Consider the following 20,162-nt stretch of genomic DNA (forward strand, 5'->3'; position numbering starts at 1 on the left):
ATTTCTAATCACCAATGGATTGAGAGAGAGACAGAACTTTAATCAACCAAATTATCATAAACAATAAAAAATATGACATCATATAATAATCAAATTAAAACCACAGCCATGAAAACCCAATCATATTGAACCTTGACCCACTTCAAAACTAAGCCTATCCCATATATAAAATGAAAAGAAAAAAAAAGAAAAATTTTTCAGCTTAGAGAGAAGGAGGAAGGGAGAGAAAAATTGGTGGGACCAAAAATTCTAAGGGGACAAAATTTTGGCTACTAACTTATATATATAATATTTGTTAAATTAAAAAAAGAAAGAAAAAAATCTATCATTTAAAAAATTTTAATATAGAAACTTGTTTGAATTAAGTCTGGAAAGAGAAAAAATGTGGAAGAATTTATCGTTTTTAATAGAGTAATTAAGACAAAATTGAGTAGATAACGAGAAGAGCAAACTTTCTTAACCATCGAAGAATTCGAAGACTTTTAAAGTAAAATTAGGAGGTTAATTGCAAAGTTAAAAATAAATTTCAGGATTCTTTTTATTTTAAATTAGTCTATAATATTTAACGAAAAAGCTTTAAAATCTTAATTTTTATATAATATTTTGAATATAAAACAAATTAGAGATAAATGTCCTTTCCTCTCTTATCAACATTCTTCAAAATTATTGGAGTAGATCACTACCAAATAACTGATAATTTTACACTGAGAAAACGTGAAGATTTTCAAATATACATAATCTCACAATTAATAAATAATCTTGCAACAGCCACCAAATAACCGATAGTTTTACACCGATCAATAAATGAGAAAAAACATGAAGATTTTCAAATATACATTATTCCCCTATTAATAAATAACCTTACCACAATCTCATTCAATAATTTTTCAGTTTCAAAATTGGATTGGAAGATTGAGAGACAGGAGAGAGAAAGTACAAAAAGAAGAAATAAGAGGGGAGAGAGAGAAAGAGAGAGATACAAAATCAGAAATCAGAGAGAGAGAGAGAGAGAGAGAGAGAAAAGGCAGAAAGAAAAGAAAAAAGCAGAGGTCAGTTAGGATGGTGGCTGGCAAGTATATGGGAAACAGAAGTTGAATTTCATGGCAACTGATCCAAGAAATTGATCAAACAAAATCTCCATGGAGGATGTTTAAAGCCACTTTTGCCCCTCCAGAACTCCCAACGGCCACCGATTCCATCAATTTCTTCTCCTCTCTCCAGGTTCACCTTCCTTCCTCTAACTTTCTCTTCCATCCATTTTCCCGGAAAATTTCAAATCCAATTCTTCCTCTGCGTTGATTTTTACTTTTCTACTCCGATTCGTTCATCGGCGCTGCGTTTTTCACCGTTTTGTTCCAGTTAATCGCCGGTTTCGGCTGTTTGGTTGCGGGGAAAATTCCAACACGATTTTCCGGGAAAATAACCAATGCCCTTGTTGATTTTGATGAGTTGCTGTTAGCTTTTTCCCACTTGACAAGAATATCTGGTGGGATTTGGAAATTGGGATTTTTTAAAAAAATAAAAATAAAGAAATTAGTGCCAGCTTATTAGCATTATTTTTTTTTAATTTTTATTGGTTTATTTGTATTGTATTGCACTTAGTTTTCAATCCCATCTTATTGTTATATCTCTTTTGTTTTATTGATTTTGATTTATTTTTATGTTAATTCCATCCTAACGTATGAGTTAATATGTCCCTTTCCTTCTCTATCTCCAAAGTTTCAAATGGAAAATCAGATTAGAAATATTCTAAGTCCAATATGTTTTAATGAAAAATAGAAGTAGTAGGCCTTTGTTTATTTCTAATACCCATTTATTTCTTCTTTTCTTCCTTTTGTCAATTACTACGAAATTAAAAACTGTTAAAAAAAATTACTGTGAACAAAACTCGTTTTTGTATAAAAGAAACGAACTCAAATCAATATGTAATCTTTTCCATTATTTTTTTCTTTGAGATATAATATTTTCTTGTAAATAGCCTTTTTGGTATAGAAATTTAAAAATATGATTGATTTTAGTCAATACACTAGTTAACAAATCATATTAAAAAAATCATCCATAAATCAAATTCACTGCCAATTTGAACATAGTTTAATAGGTTAAAAATATTTGTACAAAATCGGGAGGTCGTGAGTAAAAATTTAATACTATAAATAATATATGCAGTAAATATTTGAATTAATGAATAATTAAGTAGTGCATGAAGTATTATTTAGATTTCAATGCAATCATTGATGGTATTTTGTAATTGGGTCACAATTTTCTAGCATTGTTATTATTTTGATTGTTATTGTTGATGTTAATATTATTATTATTATTATGGCTTTTATATTAAAAGGGTTAGGTGGGGAAGATAGCAATGAACTCATCATCCACTAAATTTTACAATCCAGGAAGGATGGGATTGTATGAACCGATCCATCAGATTGGAATGTGGGGAGAAACCTTTAAAATCAATGCCAATTTAGATACACCACCATCTCTCGTTATCCAAGCTGAAACCAAGCTAGAAAATCAGGTTACCATTTCGTAACGTTTTCGTTTTTTTTTTCTTTTGATTTTTGGTGTCGAGAAAACAAGTTCAAATTCGCTCACTTCAGCCTTTACTCTTTTATATTTTTCAGTCAGATGATGCCTCTCTCGGCTCACTCGGAGATCCTCACATGTATGACCAAGAAGATACCAGACGCATTGATAAGGTACATATGGTTAAAGTTTTTTTTTTTTTTTTGTTTTCTTTTCAAATGTATTCAATAGAACTATGAATATTTGAAATAGTAATATATACTTTATCCACTTAAATTAGGCTGAATTGACATTAGAATATTTTATTTTGTATAAATTAAAAATCTAATTCGAAATTCCAAATCTTTACCTTTACCTTTTTAATGACATAACCTAATAGTTTTTTACCACCTATAATTTTTTAAAATACTATTTCAATTAAAAATTTTCATTATTTTCTTTACTTTTCTAACCACCTTTGTCACTATTGTATATTTAAGTATGTCTCGCTTGGAGTATTAATAAATTTAGGTTTGTTAAGCTTAAAGTTGAGAAATTTGAATTTGTCTAAATATTTAGATACTTTTAAATTAAATAAAACAAATAGTTATATAAAATTTAATTTGTGTATCTATGTTTGGCCCTTTTTTTTTTTTTGAAGCATCAATGTTTGCCTTGTGATCTACAATTTAAAAAAAAAATTAGCATGTAATATAAATATAAAGTATCATGGGTTTGAATTTTTGCAACTTCAATTTTATAACCATTCAAATTATCAAACTCGTCTCTTTTTTTTTCTTTTTTTAGGAAAAGCAAATTCGTTAAGTGTACATCATTATAGCTTAAATAATTTAAAATAAGTAATTAAAAAATAATTAAAATAAAAGATTAGTTATATTATATTAGGTTAGATATATCAAACTCATCCACTTAAGCTTCTTAAGTGAGGGTTTCATCTTTTACATATTCTTTTATTAAATATTCTCTTTAATCCTATAGCAGCATTGTTTAAATAAGAGGTTTTGCCCTATTTTTCCTTATTTGTAAGGTAATATTCTAAAAATCTATAAAGATTTCAATATATATAAATAAAAGTAAGTCTAGCTTTTATTAAATAATTTAATTTTAAATACTATTTTTGTATATTTTGATCGAATGTTCAATCTTCATCTCCTTATTTGTTGTAATAATTGGAAAAAAAAAACTTTAGTTCATTATTTTCTATGTGTTTGTAAAAGGTTCATTTTAAATTTCAACTTTTGTTCATATTTTTAGAACGTCTATTTTGATTACTTTTTAAAAAAGGATCAATTTAGTCTCAATATAAACAAATTTTATACACAAAACTTCTTTAATACACAGTTGTAAGTGTACAATTTGAAATTAGTAAATAGTATTTTGACCAATAATTTTTTAAAAAAATGGTTCATGACTAAAATTAATTACTTGTTTTAATGCAAATTTGAAGAACTATGACTGATAAACTGATAAGTAGTTTCATTTTCTCCCTCAAGAACCATTATACTCAAAAACTCAATTGCAGATTCAAAGACGTCTCGCCCAAAATCGGGAAGCAGCTCGTAAAAGTCGCCTACGAAAGAAGGTAATGAGGCAGAAATTTTACTTTCTAAGCAAAAAAGTTTTTCAATTGCAACCACAGAACAGTGTAATGAACAACTAACGCAAATTCCTTTCAGGCCTATATCAAGCAATTGGAAACAAGCCGCTTGAAACTCATTCAATTAGAGCAAGAGCTTGAAAAAGCGCGACATCAAGTACGAACAATACTTGCCTCTATTCGAATCTTTTTAGCCCTTATTGAGCTTAATCCAATGTTTCACCCTGTCTTTTCTTCAGGGTCTGTTTTCTGGCTCCCGATTTGATGCTAACCAGTTGGGTTTCTCTGGAACCACAAATTCAGGTTGGTTTTTGCTTTTTAGTGACTATCGCTCTTTCTTTTTGACCATTTTTTTTCTCTTTGATGCTCCACTGTCTTGTCAATAGTATGGAATCCTCAGTTTTTGGTATGGTAATTGAATGCTAAGCCACAGGATGTGAAATTAATCGGAATCGTGTTCTTATGGGAAGTGATCAGTGGCTAAAATTTTTGCAGGTCATGTGTTTGTCGTATTGTCAACTATGAATTTAACGTCTAAAGTCTTTTAACCCAACATGTGGGCCATCCTAAACTTTTGTCGGAACATTTTTTTAGAATGATATAAATATTCGCAAAGATTATCCAAATACCTGATGTGTGGTAAAGGCAGTTTCTCCCATTGGAGGTTACATTATCTCATCATTGCTTTAACAAAAGTTGAACTTTTATTTCTTTTTCCTCTTGTTAGTCTTCATATTTTTTTCGTTTAGATTGACAAGTCCTCCCAACAACTTATCATTGGTTTTGTTGATGTGATCTATTTTCATCTATTTTGTACAATTTTCCGTCTCTTTGGAGATAGATCTTATATTTGTAGGAGATGGTGACAAATAATTGGTGCCTAAAATGCTAGTGAGGTAGGGGACGAGGGGTGCCCGTAAGAGTTTGGGATATTTGAAGATATCCTCTAAGGTATAAGTTTAAGCCCTCGAGTTAAGAACTCAATGACTTAGTGCCCTTGTTGTCTCCCGAAGCTAGCTTTGGATGGGTAAAACCTCCTGGGAAATAAGTAGAGTGAGGCTTTCCATACCACAATTATTAAAAAAAAATGTTTAGAAGACTGTTTTCTTTTTTAGTACATGTGGAGGTGGGGCTTCGAACTTTTAACCTCATGGTTGGATACATGTGCCTTAATCTGTTGAGTGAATGTTATGGAAGTTGTAAGGAAGAGAACACTTGTGAATTTGGCTACCCATATGAAATTCTTTTTGTCTACTTGTATCATTCTGCAAATCTGTTTCTTGGGCTTTTATTGGCTAAATCTCAATACCCATTTACATTCATTTAATCATCAGGTCTTTCTTCTTTTTACTTGCAATTACCTTCATCTTTAGTATTCTTATCTTCTGAATATATCCCCACTATTTGTTTTGTAGGCATCTCTGCCTTTGAATCAGAGTACGAGCAATGGGTAGAAGAGCAGAACAGGCAGATTAGTGATCTGAAGACTGCTGTGCATGCTAATATTACCGATATCGAGCTTCGAATACTTGTAGAGAATGCAATGAGACACTACTTTAAATTTTTTCGCATGAAAACGAAAGCTGCAAAAGCCGACGTCTCTTACATAATGTCAGGCATGTGGAAATCATCAGCCGAAAGACTTTTCTTATGGATCGGAGGATTTCGCCCTTCAGAACTGCTTAAGGTATGTTGTTATTTGATATGTTTGGTGAATCACAGTAAAACGTTTACATCAAAGAAATCGACAATCTCCCAATCAGACTTGAAGTTGGCTCTATTTTTCAATTATAAATCTCCATACACAGAGCCTCAACTGCGTGGCTTAATATAGAGTTCATAAGATCTTGAATTGACCTCCGTTAATAATTGTACATAGCTCCATGGACCACCCCCTTGAAGGAATTAGAGCTTTATATAAGCTCTTACAATGTTCTTGTTTATTTCATGTATTGTAGTGGATTTTATTGACATTTACCCGTACTATGTTCTTGCAAATTATCTTCTCTCAAATATCCTGCACTTTTATTTTTTATATGGTAAAATCACTTGCTTTCTTTGAACCAAAATTTCAATATTCAAGGACAAGAACACTGAGAGGATATATATGAACGCATAACCACTTTTGTTTAATGTTGATCACAGAGTTACGATATATGATGCAGGTTTTAATACCTCAGCTGGACACGTTAACTGAACAACAAATTTCAGAAACTGGTAGTCTTAGGAAATCGTGTCTACAAGCAGAAGATGCTCTAAGACAAGGTATGGAAAAACTCCAGCAAAATCTATTTGAGAGCGTGGTGGCTGGTCAGCTGGCTGAAGGAAGTTATCCCCTACAGATGACTGCTGCAATGGAGAGATTAGAAGCACTCGTTAGCTTTGTGAACCAGGTAAGAGCTCAAGTTCACAAGTCAAATGAGATATAGTGTGTTCTTTTAACATCTCCAGTCTCCTTACCTCCCATGTCCTAAGTCGGGGCGTTAGAGAGCGGAGAGTTAACTTTCTTGCCTCTTGATGTCTATGGAGTTGGGTTTAGGGTCGGTAGGTCTACCTTGAGATGGAGTTTTGTACTGGGAATACGATTAAAGTTTCTCATGTGCTAGTAAAGAGAAAGATGTATGATATATAAGTGAAAAACAACATTTCTATGGATACAAAGCTTTTTGAGTGAACCAAAATCAAATGCATGGAGGTGTAGGCTCACAGTGGCAACAACATACCATTTAAAAAATATGGGGAGAGTTGGTTGTCCTGAGAAGTTGGACCCAAATATCTCGATTACTAGAAGTAAAAAGTTAATCTCTTTGATAACATTGGTCATTCATCCTCTAAGCATAGAACTTGATCAATGAATTCCTTTGGACCAGTAGCATTTAGATTATAATTTATCTACTTGTGATCCAGAGTTATATTTGTTTTCTAGAGAATTTCATCAACATCATCAATCTCTTTTCCGTTGTCTCTCTTTTCTAATGCCCAAATAGGCTGACCATCTACGACAGGAAACATTGCAACAGATGTACAAAATTCTAACGACTCGGCAGTCTGCTCAAGGGCTTCTTACACTAGGAGAGTTTTTCCAACGACTCCGAGCATTGAGCTCGCTTTGGGGCAACCGTCCTTGTGAGCCTGCATAGTCCACCATCAACAATTGCCAAGCTCAAAGTTGCTTCAACCCATCATGTCTATTATCCTCGAGATCTGCAAGGTGCTTATGTTGGTAGTATACTGGTAAAGCATTTATAATCAAAGATGCATAGTCTCTTTTACCACTGTGCAAGCGCCCTACAACACCCGTTTGTAAATACCGAGAAAATTTGTAAGTATGATTAATTTTTGAAATCTATTGTAACGCCAAAGTTGTCTTGAAAGTAATCCTATTTAGGGTCGATATAATCAATCCTCAGATTGAACATTTTTGTGATGTGATGTAAAATTATTTTGGTGAACTGATTACACTCATAAATGTTTGTGCATATTGTAGTCTCTTTAGTTTCTAGTAGTTGGTTCAAATTGGAACTGTTTTTCTTAATGGTTTTTTAAACTTACATTTCTGCTTGGATCATAAGCAATGGGTTGGTGGTATTGTAATATTTCAACTCTCAATTTTGCTACTGTTTCAGAAGTAGAATAGTTTAATTCCATGGACTCGACCATCAAATTAGCTATTTTCCTAATTTTATTTGTGTGAGAGATCGTTTTAGTTATGATAAATGTGGTTCTAAATAATGGAATGTACCATCAGTCATACAATGATTTGCATAATAGAAAAAATCTTCGAGATGTTTGATTAATGTTGATATTTTCGGGTCTTAGGTAAGGTTTCAGAAAATGTCGAGATCTGAAGACAAATTGAGTGAAAAGAGATCAGAAATAGTAAGCGCAGTATCTATCCATGCCATATTGCACTCAAAGCATCTCGTAAGGAGCTAAAACCTTTCATTGTAGCGGATATCGAGTTTCATGAAAATATCATAAAATATCATACGTGTTTGAGAGTTTAAAAATGAATAATGATATTATGTTCGTATTGATATTTTGTAGTAGATATTTCTTATATTTTATGAATTTAATGAACAACTTGTGAGAAAATATGCTTCAGAGAATTTATATTTTTGAAAATAAAACAATATATTTTGACATATATTCCTTAAATATTCGTATTCTTGTGCACAAATGAGTTAATTTTAACTGTGAGTTCCATCTACCTCGACTAGATTGTGAATTATTATTTGTGAGAATCAAACAAATTTTTTGGAGAAAACTTCGTCCTCACCATTCATGAGCATTGTATTCCTTACCCTCGCGTGGTCCTATAGTAAAATGACAAGGATTAATTATTCCTTTATTTTAATTATTTTATCAAAACTCATAATCTCATCAAAATATCTTCTAGATTTTTTAAAAAGTGTTTCATTCTTCCATTTTTCTCTTATAAAAAATACATATCTACAATTTAAAGTTACAAACACACACATGTCCACATTGATTTTTAATTTTCATAGTTTTAAATAATTGTGGACATTATATCATTTTTTTCTCTGTTCTATTATTTTGCTTCGCATCTCATGGTCTTCTGATTTAAATGAGACGCTGCATAAGTGAAAAAATGCATACCAATAAGTGAGAAAATGAAGGATACCAATAAGTGAGAAAAAAGAGTCGAGATGGTGTAGGGAGAGAAAAATGGTAGAATGAATCGTTTTAAAAAATCTAAAAGATATTTTGATGGGATTATGAATTTTGATAAAATAATTAAAATAAAGGAATAACCCTCCCTTGTCATTTTACTATAGGACCACCTTGTCATTTTACTATAGGACCACATGAGGGTAAAGAGTACAATGCTCCTGAACAGTGAAAGTTTTCTCCAAAAAATTTGTTTGATTCTCACAAATAATACCGAGAATTGGTCGAGGTAGATGTAACTCGCAGTTAAAACTAACTCACTTGTGCACAAGAATACCAATATTTAAGGAATATATTGTCAAAATATATTGTTTTATTTTTAAAAATATAAATTCTCTAAAGCATGTTTTCCTCACAAGTTGTTCCTTTTTTTCTTTTTTTTTTTGGTGCTCACAAATCACATATTACAACCAAAAAAAAATCCTTTCAAAATTTGTGAATCCCGATTTTGATGGGCATGATCTACTAACTTCTATATAGTATTTTCTTTTCAGAAAAAAAAAAACTTCTATAAGTATTTCCATCAAAATTTCGAAAAACGACTTTGGAAGGAAAAAAAAAACAATAATTTTCAAAATAGTTCCGAAGAACCACTCCATAATTTTCAAAAGAAAAACAAAGTAGAAAACTATTTTCCAAAGAATCCTCTAATCCCCTAAATTTTAGACATTTGACAGAGGCATAGACTTAAGCTACATGTGGAGCTTCTAATAGTTTAGTTTGTTCTTGGAAGTTTTGAAAGTGTCTTTGTACAAGCAAACTTCTAACATTGAATAATAATACACCAAGTGAGAGCTGCTACTACAAACCAGAATTACATAATTTATTTGAAATACATAGAAGTGAAAGAACACTGCATATGGCTTCCTTACCAGACTAAAGCTTTACATCTTTGACATGGCATAGTCCAAAGCATCAACAAGAAAATCTGCACATAACAGAGGGAAAGGAGTATCTCAGTAAAACACATCTTCCTTAGAAACTCCTAAAATCTTCTTCATTTTCGGAACAGACTGTGTATAAGATGTTGCTTTATTATTTTCAATGGGAAATTTACAGTATACCTGCATCGTCTTTGGTGAAACACATAGGAGGCTTTATTCGAAATACGTTGCCGTGGAGACCCCCTTTCCCGACGAGAACGCCCAGTTCTTTGATCAGGAAGAAACGAGTTGTTAGAACAGAAGCCATAAGTTACTTTCAATTGAACTTTATTTTCTTTGGAAATCAGAGAATAGCGGTGTACCTCTTAGTTTCTCAAACAATACTGCAGTTTCGGTCTTTGCTGGGGTCTTGTCTTTACGGTCGGTCACAAGTTCTACTCCTACCATTAATCCCCTTCCTCGGACATCTCCTATGACTGGAAAAAAAATACATTGATCAGATGAGGTGATGATTTCTTGCTTCGTGTGGTTCAAAAGACCAGGAATTGGAAGGAATGCAAAGATATAGATTAAATTAGTTTTGATGCTGTTCCAAAGCTTTGAAAAATTCCATTGTAAGAAGTATTAGAGGGAAGTGGACTTGTGAAGGTAAAGCCATAAAGAGACCAAATCAAAGAGAACTTACTTTCGTATTTTTCCTGGAGAGCTCTCAATCGTTCCAACAAGTGTGAACCGACATTTGCACAATGTGCTTGACGCTTCTCTTTGTCAATAACTCTTAGAACTGCAAGTCCCCCAGCAGAGCAAACTGGGTTCCCCCCAAAAGTGTTGAACTGAATTTTTTGAGCCATTGTGCTTGCTATTTCAGGCGTTGTCACCACTGCTCCCAATGGTAAACCATTTCCAATACCCTGAAAAGTTCATTACTTAAGAATTGCTGGGAATAAGTTTCAAGGTATAAACCAACGAGAAGAATGATTTTCTTGAAAGAATCGTTTGAATTTAGGAATTTAAACATTTTCCAATAGGGACTCCATGATAGCGATAAATACATTATGCCGAAGGCCAAGTATATTTCATGTAGACAACTATTAGAAATCCTAACAGGAGAAATACCTTTGCCATGGTTACTATATCCGGAATGACACCCTGTGTTTCAAAGCCCCAATAGTGGCTTCCTGTACGACCAAAGCCAGTTTGAACTTCATCGGCAATGCAAACACCACCAGCCTTGCGAACAATGTCATAAACAAGTTTCAAGTATCCAGGTGCCAATTCAACAGCTCCTCCAACACCCTGAGATAAACGTAAACCAAATGTACCTTCAATTTTGTTGTAGAATAAGTATCGTGATATCATGTTAAATTTCAGACATCAGAAAAACAAACCTGAATTGTTTCAGCTATAAATCCAGCAACTCTTCCTGAACTACCATAATCTATGTGATCCTGAACATCTTTGACATAACTGCCAGCATCTGACCCAAATATTCCACGATATGGATCTGGATTAATAACATGATGAATTTCACCCTGCACAGCACCACGAGAATTTTACAGATGAGCCAAAATATTTGGATCGAACTGCCCTGCCAATCACAGAAAATGTAGCTGCAGACTAGAACCAGCAATGTATTGCATATGTCGAACAATTACATCACATGTGAAAGCTCTGTCTTGCAACATAGATCAGATGCACCCTTGATTTTACAATTAGCAATTGCAAAAGAAAAAACAGTAGATATGTATACTTCAAGTAGTTACTTGATCCGTGTTTATAATATTGCTGAAGTGATTCATTTAAATTCAAAGATGCTGCAAGACTAGATCAAACTAATAGTAAACCAGACGGCAATGTTGGTTCTATCTCTAACATACAGGCAACCAAACGAACAATTACACCGGAGATTAAGTTCTGGGTAGGAAAACCTGAGGTATAGGGTACTTCCACGTGTTCAAAGCTGTCAGACCAATTGTGTTGGAACTTCCTCCATGGTATGCATTTCTCAATGAAATCATACCTAGGTTACCACTGTATAGACGGGCCATAAGCATTGCTAGTTCATTTGCTTCTGTCCCAGAGTTCACAAAATACACAACCTGCATAATCAAGCGAAATAAGCAAAAGTTTGAGGCAATACAAAAGTAGGATGTTGATTAAAAAGGGGTAATAAGAAGAATCAAGAGTGATGAGGTGACAATTCAACCACAACAAAGATCCTCCAGTTCTAGGAGATCAGTATCTTATCCCACAACAAAGAAATATGCACCGCTATCTCTAAATGAATGTCCAAATACAAGTTCAATGTTGTACAGAGCCTAAGTTTAGAAAGGAAAAAACACCTTCAAGTTTCCAGGCATTTTGGCTGCCAATGCTTCGGCAAAATCAGCTATTGCATGGTGTAGGTATATAGTTGTGGCATGCTGTAGAAGCTTGTTCTGCTCATTAACTGCAGCTAAAACATCAGGATGGCAATGCCCACAAGATACTGTAACTATTCCAGCAAAAGCATCAAGGTAGCGCCTTCCATTCTCATCAAATAAATATTGCATTTTTCCTTCTACAATGTTGAGCTGTTAAAATAAGAAAGTAAGATCAACAAATCAGTTTCTGAAGAATATCCGGAATTGAAGGGCTTCCATCAAAAACACATAATAGTTACTTTAAATCAAATTTCTCTGACAATGGACATGTGACAGCTTAAATCAAAGTACCAAAATGGCAAGGCAATAATCATATTTAATTACCAGTGAGAATAGTTTCAACTCTCAAGCTTAAGTGAAAAGCTGTACAGAGTTCTGATTCATTTCAAAATCTCGAAGATTGGATCACATTTACTTTTCCATACCAAAGTAATCTGATAAAAAGATTGATAATATTTTAGATTGCACGAATATTTCTATAAAAGTAACTAAAACAACACGATTCTCCCATGGCTTGAAAACTTGGTATGTAAACCTTCCAGACCTGGATTGCAGCAAGAGAGTACTTTTTTTTTTCCTAAATAACTTTTCACGAAAATGATGCGTGCTCTCCTACTCAATTCCGATTAAGAGTATCCTAAATTTTTCATAAAGTAGAAAATCTTCATTTCCAAAATTGTAGAGGAATTTTCCATGCAAAACTTTTTTCGCCGCTGATAAAGTCGACATGCACATACCATTAGAAGTAGAAATTCAATTTAATGACCAATGTTTAAACAAAAAGAGAGAGAGAGAGAGAGAGAGAGAGAGAGAGAGAGAGAATCATGCTTAATTGCAAAAACAATCAACAGTTTCGCCTGTGTCTGTCATATCACAAAGCAATCGAACAGGAAAAGCGGCAAAATTAACCAAAATCATACTTAATTGCAGACAAAACACTAGAGAAACGAACAGCTAGAATTTCCTTGCAATCTCTAACACAACACCACATCAAAATCAACAATGCAGAAAAACCAATCTCTCGAGTGAAGAAAAAGTGGAGATCAGAGAGATTACAGGCTTCTGATAGTAGTGGAAAAGCGAAGGGCCAAGAAACTTCTTCCGCTTCTGGAAAATTTCATCGGCAAGAGGTCCTTTGTAAGGCTTCGGCTCGTAATCAAACGGCGGAAGCACAGGTTTGGCATCGGCATCGGACGCAGCCGCAGCAGCAGTAGAAGGAGAAGAAATCGAAGAAAAGGAACTGCAAAATGCTAGCCTATAACGGCCATTTTTAGCCTCTGGTAGAGCCTTCTTCAGAAGTTGCCTCTGCAACGCCATGGCCGATTACTCTCTGCTCCGAAGAGACGGCGGCTCTGTCACAGCTGTGTACAAAATTTTATGCAGATTTTGGAATTTGGAAAGAATCAAGGAGTTCATAAGAAATTCTAGGAATCTGCTGACGTGGCTTTTCAAAATTCTATATATATATTTTTTTCTTAATGGATGTTGATGACTAGATGCTGATCATGCTGATCTATACGGTTTAATCAACTTGATACTGATGAAATGATGGCGGTTCCAGAAAAAAGGAATAACAACTGGGAAAATTAATTATAAAACATTTCTGGTGGGCCCACCATAATAATCTAAGTGAGAGAAGAGATTCGAAGCCATTAGATAAAAAAAAAAAATCGAACTCACCATTTCTAGTAGGAAATAGGTGCAAATGTTTGTTTTTTTTAATAATATTTTGATCGGAAATAAGTGCTATCTTCAAATAGACAGATGCTCAAGTTGCCAACTATAAAAATTAGATACTATCTTTAAAATCTTTTTTAATTTTATCCCTATTCTTTTAAAACATTTAATTTTACTTTTAAAAAATATATATTTGAAAAAATAGGATACAAAATTGTGATTTATTTTTCTAAACAATGTACTCATTGAGGGACCAAAGAACTAACTCCCATGGAGAATATTTGATGAATAATCTACCGTAGGTGAAAAACACGATACATTTAGTATAATAATATCGATTATTCTATTGATAATCTAACATAAACTTTTTGATAATATAAATTCATCTTATTTTGGCAATCCATTTTAATTCTATCTCACCATAGATTTGATTGTATTTTAAGTCCCCACATATTACAATGAAGAGATAAAGTAAAGGAAATTTTTGAAAATTCTAAAAAATGGGGATGAAATTTAAAATTTTCTAAAAGAGATAATCTAATTTATTATTTTTGCAAATTTTGTAGTTACTGTACCTTTAAGTTTGTCCATTTGATATAATTTAATTTTACTGTTTAAGTATAATTCATTATTCAACTAATTAAGTTTTTGATAACTCATCTTTAAAATTGTAATTCAATTTTCTTTTTTAGTCTCTAAAAACAAAAGAAAAATCATAATTAATGGGTTCAATAAGATAGTAATTGAAATATTATTTCAAAATTAATCTAAACTATTCACTTCATATATATAAAAAGATAAAAGAGAGTCAATTACGTCATATCCAAAATGGCGCCATGAAAATTATTTTCCAAGCTTATGTTGTTTTCTTTTGACGAAAATTACAAATAAGAAACTTAGAAAAATGGAAAAATGCAGCTAAGAATCCTCTTTAATAATTGTACTTTTTAGCCAGCCCCTCTGAAAAATAAATATTACAAGTACATAATAATAATAATATAAATTAAGTACACATTTAAGTCAATTAATATATTTGTCATTTTTTAACTTCGTTGTTAATATTTTTTCTTTTATGTATTAAAAATTTTCATTCAAGTATATTAAAGAACATAGTGTAAAATTGTCAAAACGAACATATGTCAGTGGTAATGAGAGGTGGTAAGTTCCATCCTCACTCCACATGTTGTACTTAAAAAAAGAATATAATGTAAAAATAGCACATATATATTAATACTAAATTATTATTTTATAATCCTAGCAGTTGATTCTAAAATTTACATAAATGACATAATAGAAAATAATTTCTTTTTAGTACAAATAGGGTGGGAATTCGAACCCACCATATTTTGATCGAAGATATATACCTTAATCGGTAAATTTATGTGATTGAGAATAAAAAATAAATTTTATAACAACTCACATATCATGTTTGAAACGGAAATAAATGTTTTTAATTATTCTGTTTTGGTTTTCTACTCTAGATTCAATCAAGTCAATAAAAATATTTTTTTAAAAGTGAGAAATTTAGGAGAAAAAAAAAGTAAAATTCAAATCAAAAGGAAATGAAACTCGCGAAAATTAAATGCTACTAAACCAACTTAAATTTTAAAAAAATATAAAACTAATATCAAAACCATAAAATAATGTACTTACAAATACCTTTTAATTTACTTTTTTCTAGTAAAATCATCCATTCATCCTACAATTTACCTAAATAACATAAAATAAATACGTATTTTCAAATATAACATGAAGTTTAATATTTTAAAAAACAATATAATTCAAATCAAAGTCAAGTTCAAAAGTAATATAAACCTGTCAAGAAAAAAAAAATCTATGCTATATTTAAAAAAAATGAAAAGCTGCTACATTTGAAAAAATCATATTTTGGCTAAGAGTAAAATCTCTCTAAAATTCATTTAAATAATCTATCCAATTGACACAACCCTTATAAAAAATTAATAGTAATGTTTGCTTTAAAAAGCCTGGTAAACCCTATTATAACTATTCAAATCCTTTTGTCATAATAATTGGTAGTTGGGTAATAAATTATTTTTCATACACTATTCCATTTTAATAAATTTATATGTTCGTGAATCGGAGCATAATTCAACATATTAAGACACATGTATTAAACGATGAAATTAAGAGTTCGAATTCTCACCACACATGTTACACTCAAAAGAAAAAAAGGTTCATATGTTCCAAAAATCAATATATGGGTTGCATTCACCTCCACATGAAAAATGTATTTTAAAATTTTGGAAAAATATTTGTAAAGTACTTTTAATATTTATAATATTAATTATTAATTATAATATCAAACGGAGATAAGAAAACATAAAATACAATGTGAAATAATCAAAAAAGAAAAAGCCACAATTAAATATTACTGATTTAAAGAAAATTTTTAAGAAGATCCATAGAAAAATGGTTTATCTAATGAATTTAAAAAAAAATAAAATGCACTTTGAAATAATCGAGAAAGAAAAAAGCTGTAATTAAATATGACTGATTTAAAGAAAAAAATTAAAAAAATATATATCCATATAAAAATGGGACTTATCTAATGAATAAAAAGAGAAATAAAATACACTTTGAAATAATCGAGAAAGAAAATCGGACGCGCTAAAAAAATGAAAGAAAAAAGATTTTTGAACCCGACGTGAATCGATCACGCGATCTGGAGTCAAACGCACTACGGATCCACTTGTTTAATAAGAGTCATATGATTTTATTTATATTATAATAGAAATATACAGGAGAAGGAAATTGGGAATATACATGTGAAAAACAGAAAAGAGAACCCGACGTGAATCGAACACGCAACCTTCTGATTTAGAGTCAGACGAACTACCATTGCACCACGGATCCAATTCATGTTACTCAAATAAAAATAAGAGTTTTAAAGCTAATTATTTGTTTACTTTCTTATGCAATTCGTTATTTACTTCTTCTATTATCGAATTTATTATTTTATATTGTCCTCAAGATGGAATATATATATATTCAGAAACCTATTTTTTGGACCTTTTTCCAGGGAAATTTTAACTTTTAGTTATACCCGAATCGAGACTATTTTAACTTCAAAATTTTGAAATTATCACTTTGAATCCTAAATTGAAATAAATGATAAAAGTAATACTTATATTTAGTCAACAATGTCAACGAGGATAACTACATATAGTTATGATTCGAAGTTTGAAAGCATAATTAAAAATTTGAAAGTAAAGGGATAAAGAGATGCAAATCAAAGTTGCAGTCACTAAGATTTTATTTTACTTTTGAAATAGTGAGTTATTGTATAAAAAGCTTGAAATTAGAAATTAAATTAAAGAGGCGAAATTTTAATGTAACTATTCAAATGGCGAGGTCCCAATTGGCATACTTCTAATAGTATTAAAAGTGCAACACAGCTAAAAGTGAAGACAAATGATAACGATGGTAATGAAGCATTTGTGGTAAGGCATACATGGTCTGGTCCTCTTTAGGAATATGTTTTCTTGCAAACCTTTATTTATATTAACGTTATAATTAGTAAAGAAACACGTTCAAGTCAATTTGACCAAGATATTACTTATCTCTGCTAAAATTCAACGATTCAAATCCCTCCTGTTCGTTGAACTGAAAAAACAAGAAGAGACATGTTCAGCTATTTCCATGTTTAGTGCCATATTATGAATGTCATCCTACTGTAAGAGAGGAACAACAAGAATCACCTGCCAAAATCCAGTCATTTGGCCCAATTGAGACCCTGCAACTGCAAAGTAACCTCAAAAACTCAAAACATGGAACTAAAAGATGAAGAGTTGGAAAAATGTAATTGAATTTGAGGCTATGCTACCATAGTCAAGAATAAAACATGAACATAAAAACATGTCCTACACAAAATCTCTCTACCAAAGATGGAGAGAACCCCTAAAACAAAAGTCCACAAAACGTCTAATAAATATCAAGAGCGTCTTGATACATGTCGGATAGGAACACGTTACGCAAATTAAAATGCTGGTGGTCATTGTTATTGTGTATATCTTCGAAGGAATTTGATCTTCTCACTGTCAAATAAACAAGCCAAAGTCTTAAGAAGTGCTATGTCACACAAGTACAAAGCTATGTCTCATGTAACAACGTACATTATTTGGAGTGTCCCTCTTTGAAAGAAACCAAAGTTCATATGGCAAAAGGCCATACAACTTGGTTCAAATCCGGTGCACAAAGCCCGAACAAAGCACATCGAAAATCGATACACACTTCATACAGGCAACCAGATGTTAGATCAAATTAGCTCTCTGATTCTGGCCCGTCTTTGTGCTGCTAACTCTTTACGTCGCAATGCATCCACACATTGGCCACTATACGCCACCAACAGATCTTCCACATTATCTGGAAACCTATACACGAATTTATCAAAGAAATCCTCTTCAGAAATCCCCAATGTATCAACCAATTCTGGGTTCTTCCTCGTTAGCCTCTTCGACTTCACAACTTGTAAAACTCTATACCGAGGGAGCACCCTCCCCTGCATGCTGTGCATCAAACTAGTGGGTCTTCGAACAATAAGTGATCTGCTAACTTTTGCCTCATTCATAAAGAATTCTATACCAGTCTTTAGCTTAGCAATGGAGGTTCTTATCAAAACAGGAGCAGAAGTGAACATTTTCATACATTCTTTCTCAGTAAATCCAAAGCTGCAAATCAGCTCCACTTTTTTCTTAAAGGTTGCATTACTTACACTACTGATGGCATGAAGTCCGTGAACAAACATTTTGGTATTCGTAGAAAAACCAGTCTCCACAGCCATGGAGACAAGATCTCTAACTCGAGATTCTCGCCTACCAAAAAGTACAGGTTGCCTCTTCAGTAACATAGAGAGTTGAGAATCAACAATCCCACAACTTCGAAAGTAATTAATGTTTACAAGCAACCTAGACTCCGGGCATCTCATAAGAATATCAGAACATCGCCTCATAACTTGCAGGAGGTTGCTATTATCCTCATCCTTGGGGAAAACATTCTTGAGAATCTCAACACTAGGCCTCAATTTATTCTTCAAACTAACAGTCAAAAGCGAAGAATGGTTGGAAATGAACTTACCCAAATCGGAGCCGACCAGGCCAAGATTCTGGAAGAACTCGATCTTCGGCTTCAGAGTCTTTTCAACGCTAGAAAACGCGATTTGCGGCGAGATGCGGATCGCGGATTGAATGTGGGCGTCGGAGAATCCGAGCTCTGAAAGATATTTGCAAACGGATCGAGGCTTTTCGGTTGATTCAACGCCCTTGCGGCAGCTCATAATCGCCAGCGCTCTGGCTGTGGACAAATTAAAGTTGTCGACAAGGTATTGAACGACGATGGCATTTGCAGCAGAGGCTTCGCGGCGGGAAGAAGAAGAAGAGAAAAAATAGCACAAGGGCGGATCGATTGGATGGCAATGGCGAGCAGAAAGAGAGAAAATTGATCTCAGAGCGTACATTTAAAACCTCAGAGACATAGAAATTCTAGGGTTTATGAGCTGATTTCAGACGGCGGCGTCTCTGAGCAATTGAAGATAATTTCTGACCGCCCGCGCTCCGGCTTCGGCGGTTCAACATTTTCTATTACATCAACCCCGGACGGAATAATTGTCAAAAAAAGAAGAAAAAAAAAAAAAACCAGACGCACTAAAAAAATGAAAGAAAAAAAGGATTTTTGAACCCGACGTGAATCGAACACGCAACCTTCTGATCTGGAGTCAGACGCGCTACCGTTGCGCCACGGATCCAATCGATAATGCACTTATTTATTAATATAAATAACTAGAAGAAGCAAATTAAGAAAAATACATGTAAAAATAGAAAACTTGAACCCGACGTGAATCGAACACGCAACCTTCCGATCTGGAGTCAGACGCGCTACCATTGCGCCACGGATCCATTTGTTGACAACGGTTACCGAGTAAATTAATATAATTTAACATTATAATTTTGATATTTACTTATTTAATTTTTTGATGCACTTCATTTTTCATTTCTTTTATTATCGATTTTATTATTTTATGTTGCCCTTAAAACTGAAATAATAAATAACGAATTTATATTTTAGTTTTCAAATAACAAATTATTGTAATAGAAGGTTGAAATTAGGAATTAGATTAGAGAAGGAACTTTTATTGTAGTGTAACTACTGAAAAGAGTATGGCAAGATCCCAATTGCCACAATTCTTATAGTGGCAAGACATACATCATCTTTAGGAATATATTTTCCAGCAAAATTTCATTTATATTAATGTTATAATTGGTAAAGAAATATGTTCAAGTCAAATATGAGTATATAGCTTAATTCACCAAGGTATTATTTATTTAAATTATATTATTTTTAATACAA

The 20,162-nt window shown here is 32.5% G+C and overlaps 3 protein-coding genes and 2 non-coding genes across 8 annotated transcripts; 1 reads left to right on the forward strand and 4 right to left on the reverse strand.

Annotated features, from left to right (window-relative positions):
- Positions 1–887: 887 nt before the first annotated feature.
- Positions 888–7,602, forward strand: LOC111008513 (transcription factor TGA1). Of its 3 annotated transcripts, none has more exons than XM_022281249.2 (9): positions 888–1,221; positions 2,339–2,518; positions 2,625–2,699; positions 4,049–4,108; positions 4,203–4,280; positions 4,363–4,426; positions 5,539–5,810; positions 6,289–6,516; positions 7,129–7,602. In XM_022281249.2, exons 2-9 carry the CDS (start codon positions 2,360–2,362, stop codon positions 7,261–7,263), a joined length of 1,071 nt encoding a protein of 356 aa, XP_022136941.1. In that variant the 5' UTR covers positions 888–1,221; positions 2,339–2,359; the 3' UTR covers positions 7,264–7,602. The 3 variants fall into 3 exon arrangements, with proteins under 3 accessions (XP_022136941.1, XP_022136940.1, XP_022136942.1); XM_022281248.2 differs by having other exon boundaries at positions 891–1,221; positions 7,111–7,602; XM_022281250.2 differs by having other exon boundaries at positions 891–1,221; positions 2,394–2,518; positions 7,111–7,602.
- A 1,912-nt stretch (positions 7,603–9,514) lies between these two features.
- Positions 9,515–13,539, reverse strand: AGT2 (alanine:glyoxylate aminotransferase 2). The gene is made up of 9 exons (XM_022281073.2): positions 13,179–13,539; positions 12,042–12,272; positions 11,628–11,798; positions 11,088–11,231; positions 10,816–10,995; positions 10,385–10,610; positions 10,062–10,175; positions 9,880–9,966; positions 9,515–9,743 (listed from the first exon to the last, which is right to left on the reverse strand). The coding sequence occupies exons 1-9, from the start codon at positions 13,437–13,439 to the stop codon at positions 9,700–9,702; spliced, it is 1,458 nt and encodes a 485-aa protein (XP_022136765.1). The 5' UTR covers positions 13,440–13,539; the 3' UTR covers positions 9,515–9,699.
- A 3,683-nt stretch (positions 13,540–17,222) lies between these two features.
- On the reverse strand, positions 17,223–19,438 carry LOC111008506 (Mitochondrial transcription termination factor family protein). 2 transcript variants are annotated; one of them, XM_022281242.2, is made up of 3 exons: positions 18,894–19,438; positions 17,519–17,559; positions 17,223–17,423 (listed from the first exon to the last, which is right to left on the reverse strand). In XM_022281242.2, the coding sequence occupies exons 1-3, from the start codon at positions 19,270–19,272 to the stop codon at positions 17,373–17,375; spliced, it is 471 nt and encodes a 156-aa protein (XP_022136934.1). In that variant the 5' UTR covers positions 19,273–19,438; the 3' UTR covers positions 17,223–17,372. The 2 variants fall into 2 exon arrangements, with proteins under 2 accessions (XP_022136934.1, XP_022136933.1); XM_022281241.2 differs by lacking the exons at positions 17,223–17,423; positions 17,519–17,559 and adding an exon at positions 17,609–17,854 and having other exon boundaries at positions 17,933–19,432.
- Positions 19,439–19,488: 50 nt separating this feature from the next.
- Positions 19,489–19,560, reverse strand: TRNAW-CCA (transfer RNA tryptophan (anticodon CCA)). The gene has a single exon. It is a non-coding gene; the product is annotated as a tRNA-Trp (tRNA).
- A 79-nt stretch (positions 19,561–19,639) lies between these two features.
- Positions 19,640–19,711, reverse strand: TRNAW-CCA (transfer RNA tryptophan (anticodon CCA)). The gene has a single exon. It is a non-coding gene; the product is annotated as a tRNA-Trp (tRNA).
- Between the last annotated feature and the right edge of the window lie 451 nt (positions 19,712–20,162).

The sequence above is a fragment of the Momordica charantia genome (assembly GCF_013281855.1).
Source record: "Momordica charantia cultivar OHB3-1 chromosome 10 unlocalized genomic scaffold, Mcharantia_2.0 BLBB01000010.1, whole genome shotgun sequence".
Lineage (NCBI taxonomy): Eukaryota > Viridiplantae > Streptophyta > Magnoliopsida > Cucurbitales > Cucurbitaceae > Momordica > Momordica charantia.

Excerpts from the sequence above, each read along its gene's own strand:
- LOC111008513 (XM_022281248.2), top strand. The coding sequence starts at position 2,360 with ATGAACTCATCATCCACTAAATTTTACAATCCAGGAAGGATGGGATTG. Across the intron at positions 2,519-2,624 it reads AAACCAAGCTAGAAAATCAG|TCAGATGATGCCTCTCTCGG; the intron begins GTTACCATTTCG and ends TATATTTTTCAG. Across the intron at positions 5,811-6,288 it reads GCCCTTCAGAACTGCTTAAG|GTTTTAATACCTCAGCTGGA; the intron begins GTATGTTGTTAT and ends TATATGATGCAG.
- AGT2 (XM_022281073.2), bottom strand. The coding sequence starts at position 13,439 with ATGGCGTTGCAGAGGCAACTTCTGAAGAAGGCTCTACCAGAGGCTAAA. Across the intron at positions 11,799-12,041 it reads AAATGCCTGGAAACTTGAAG|GTTGTGTATTTTGTGAACTC; the intron begins GTGTTTTTTCCT and ends TTGATTATGCAG. Across the intron at positions 10,611-10,815 it reads ATATAGTAACCATGGCAAAG|GGTATTGGAAATGGTTTACC; the intron begins GTATTTCTCCTG and ends TGAACTTTTCAG.
- LOC111008506 (XM_022281241.2), bottom strand. The coding sequence starts at position 19,272 with ATGTACGCTCTGAGATCAATTTTCTCTCTTTCTGCTCGCCATTGCCAT.